This window comes from Adiantum capillus-veneris, chromosome 30, assembly GCF_014529385.1.
Source record: "Adiantum capillus-veneris isolate H3 chromosome 30, ASM1452938v2, whole genome shotgun sequence".
NCBI classification, from domain to species: Eukaryota; Viridiplantae; Streptophyta; class Polypodiopsida; order Polypodiales; family Pteridaceae; genus Adiantum; species Adiantum capillus-veneris.
In genome coordinates this window covers 57,777,603-57,781,580 of record NC_140960.1, presented here as the reverse complement: position 1 = coordinate 57,781,580, position 3,978 = coordinate 57,777,603, and the positions used below count along the sequence as shown (strand labels likewise).

The following is a 3,978-nucleotide window of genomic DNA, read 5'->3' as shown; positions in this document are numbered from 1 at the left end:
AGATAGAGAGAGAGGTATTCTCAATTCAAAATCAAAGATCATGAAGATCAACACAATGTTTATGTTGAATCCAACCTAACAATAGGCTCAGTCCAAAATCTATTTCTTCTCCCTCCTTCCAAAATTAGGCATTCTTTGCCAAAAATAATTAAAAGAATAGCAAAATCTAATTCTTCTCCCTCCTTCCAAAATTAGGTATTCTTTGCTAAAAATAATTAAAACAATAGCCAGCTCTTCCTATAAGCACTTGCCATGATAGTGTGCACTAAGAAATTCTTATTGCCTCCATCCCTCCCTCCTTGTTTAGACATAACCTTCAGACAAAATAGGTACTTAACATATGAGATGACGCTCGAGGTGTTGAAGAGGAATGCTAGACGTGTTTAAGGACAATGATATATAATTAATATGTTTGATATGTTGGGTGTTACCTTTTATGGTTTGTTATATATATACATTTTATTAGGTTTCGCTCGGTTTTATGATTGCTCGGAAAGTTTTGCTCGGAGTTTGAAATTCAGACTCGTGTATTACGAAACTAAGAAACTAAACTGCGACTAAAATGGAATTCTCTTGAACGCTAACAAAATACATGATTAATAACAAAATACGTGCCAAGTATAGCATGGCATGGACGAGGTGATACGACATTCTTACGTACGCCTGTAGTCAATTAACACTACAAACTGCTCAAACTTGGAAACCACCTTCAAAGTTTCTGAATTCCAAGATTTCTTAGTCCGACCACCGTAGGCAACCCTCGCAGAGACTTCGCTGGTGTTCTCATTAGGATCCTTGCCGGTGTACCGCTGGTATTTAGTTTCCTCAAAAAGCTCTTGGGGTACACAAGACCACAGCTCATATCTTTCTCGTTGCAAACACTTGTCAATCTTCAACAATCCTTTGGCATTATACCCATTGCTTCCCCGATAGCCCCTTAAACACCTCGATGATAATGTTTTCCCCCATAAAAGAATCTGCAACCGGGAAGTTTAAATCCTCAGGCTTTACGTAAATTCCACGGGCTACGATCTGCTTTAGCTTGCCAATGTCATCGAGCATCACCACCTGATGAGGTTCAATGGTAACATTTTGGATTGGCCCAGAAACTGATTCAGTCACTTTCTTCACACATACTTGGCCACCATGAGCCAGTACACGATGAACGAGCACCTCGAAACAGCATCCCCATAAACTTCCAATAGACTTATCATAGACAGCAGACTTAAGAAGAGCCATAATTCTGACATCAGAAGCTAGCTGAACTTGCTCAACTATCACTTTCTTGACGTGCTTGCTTGCGAAGTCAAAAACTTGATTTTCATAATCTCCCTGTTTACAGAAGATGTGCACAACCGGATCGCTGACATCTGGCACAAACCCACCTGCTAAGATTTGCATTGCCTGATCAACATCCATAGCAAATTTAGCTACAGCCAGCTTAACCCGCATTAATCCCTCGGAGGATTTCTTCCTTAGCAAAACATAGCGTGCAACCCCACCTAATCTGTCATACAGCTTTAGTGCAGAAGCCTTGTCATTGACATCCATTGCCTGATATTCATCCCTGTAAGGCTCAAAGTCATCAAGGAATTCATTTATCTCCTGCTTGCTCCACATGGGCAAGTAGAAACGACAGGTCTCACTATGCTTGCCAAACTCTTCAAAATTACCAGGCTTAGTTGAGCAAGCTTGGAGAATTTTTCAATGGTAATTAAGACGGGCGCCTTGCTCTCCGTCTATTATCAACCAATTAGATTCCTGCTCTACAGCAGCCACAACAAGGGGATCCAACGCTGAGAGGGGGCCACTAGCCGTTGGGTGGCTCTTGTCACAGAAATCTAAGATAAAATGCACCTCATTGTTCAATTTGATCACTATCTTGCACCCACCCTTGGTGGCAAGCTTCAGCATCCACACAATTGAAAAGAAAGACTTGCCAGATCCAGCTGTTCCAAGGATGATGAATCTACTGTATCCCTGGTTCAACCTATCCTCAATCAAGCCTTGTAAAACATCATACGCTCTCCTGTTCCATATAAGTATAGGGTATGCTCTTCGATCGCCAAACGGATCTGCGCCTACTTTCCAAAACTTCAAATCCCCTGTCCTTTCTGACTTTGCAGCAGTGGCCACAAATCCCTGCACGTTTTTTGTTGTTCTTGGCTCTGCAGCAGTGGCAGCAACCATATCAACGTTCTTCTCAGAAAAATTGAAAGTAGCAGCCAAACCTTCATCCAGTTGGCCAGAAACGCAGAGCTTCTTCATCCTGCGCCATGGCACAGACCTCAATTGTTCTTCCGTAAAGCGGCATCCCCGTCCACGTCCCCCAAGATGCCCTCCATCGACCTCCCCCGAGGAGGTGCTGCAGTGCAGCACAAGCGATCCCAGTGTGAGAACATGAATAAGCACAGAGTTTCTGTACCCTTTCTTCTTCGTACGTACAGAATGCTTCTATTTGCTTGGTGAGGCAGAAGCCACCACGTACATTATATATAAAATTTTAAAAAAATCATTATTGCCATGAAAAGCTCTAAATAAAAAAACTCCACGTGAAAAGCTACCAAGTGAATAAAATAAAAAAAGCACTCTGCGTTGCTCAATTGCTCTTAGAAGCAATTTGAGTATCTTCTCCACAAGCAATTCGCAAGTTCCCCAGAAGTAGCTCGGAGCGTCTGTAGGTTTGTCGCTCGTCTCGTTGGCCACTCTTTGAGAGAGAGAGAGAGAGAGAGAGAGAGAGAGAGAGAGGGAGATTAGAGAGTAGGCTATGACGCAGCTAGTAGGCGAGGACACTGGCTTTGCTCGCGCATGGAGCTTTAATGAAACCATCAAACGCGGACCCTACTGCCTTCTCATCCTCTGATCTATGGTGCTGGAAGTGGCAACTCCCATCTTATATCTTATATGGTGTTGGAAGTGGCAATGCCCAGCAAGCTGTCCTGGCACCTTATACCTGTTCACATGAAAGCGAAGAGCCATGAAGAAAATCCTACCTCGTCGACATGACAAGAGCATTCTGTAGGCCAAGCTCCTCCCTTTTCATTCCAGCAGTACAAGGTCGACAATATCGTTGTTTGCCCCATCCACATATTGGAATCGCCCTTCTTTTGCAGTGAAGCCTCAATACCTTATTATAAGCCTACCTGCGCCTTCCCCACGTAGCGATCATAGCAGCTTTGTGTGCAACAAGACCTAGTGGCCAGCTGAACAGTATATATATGTCAAGCTTCAACTACGGCCTTACTCAGCTCGTTTTTGCAGGCGCAACTAGTTATGGCCAGCATTATGCCGCTCCATGTATAGCTCATGCAAATTCAATAACCATATTGTGCCCTCAGCCATCCTTCAATGTTCATGGAAACCATGATATGCAGCAGGTTCCCATGCCTAATTCTCAAAATTCACACCGATTCTTTTCCACGTAGTAATTTGCCCATGCAGCAGCAAGCCAGGCAGAACAAAAAAGGATCAGTACTGGAGACCTTTCGAACCCTGGTTATATTTCGCATATCATCAACCTGGAGGGTACTTTGGATGCTTTCACAATGAAAATCTCCAAGTGTTTATCGCACTGTTTTACCACGTTTTGTAGAGAGAAGGTGCAAATTCAATGAGAGAAACAAGAGAGAGGAGGGCGGGGTTTTTTTTTATGTTTAAAGTATTACCGCGACTTTCTCCGCTGTTATTACAGTGCTCATTACCGTAGTTATATCCATTGCCCAAATTTAACGCCTAAACTTTCAAATTCTGGCTTAATCCCTCCCCTCCCCTCTCCCCTCAAATTTTGGTGTTTTCCTCCTCTCAATAAAAATTAAATAATATTGTATATAATTTTTAAATATAAAAAAGAAGAGAGAGAGAGAGAGAAAGAGAGAGAAAGAGGGGGGAGAAGGAGACGGGGGATATAAGATTACACTTAGTTACAACTAAAATAATCATTGTCAATTGATTAACATAATTGAGCATATTGTCAAATCT

At 42.6% G+C, this 3,978-nt stretch overlaps 1 protein-coding gene across 1 annotated transcript; it reads right to left on the bottom strand.

Annotated features, from left to right (window-relative positions):
* Window positions 1-473: 473 nt before the first annotated feature.
* On the bottom strand, window positions 474-1,634 carry LOC147418015 (uncharacterized). Its single transcript, XM_086507168.1, has one exon. It carries the CDS (start codon window positions 1,618-1,620, stop codon window positions 910-912), a length of 711 nt encoding a protein of 236 aa, XP_086363294.1. The 5' UTR covers window positions 1,621-1,634; the 3' UTR covers window positions 474-909.
* Between the last annotated feature and the right edge of the window lie 2,344 nt (window positions 1,635-3,978).

What these genes read in the sequence shown, in the direction of transcription:
- LOC147418015 (XM_086507168.1), bottom strand. Translation starts at nt 1,620, where the DNA reads ATGTGGAGCAAGCAGGAGATAAATGAATTCCTTGATGACTTTGAGCCT.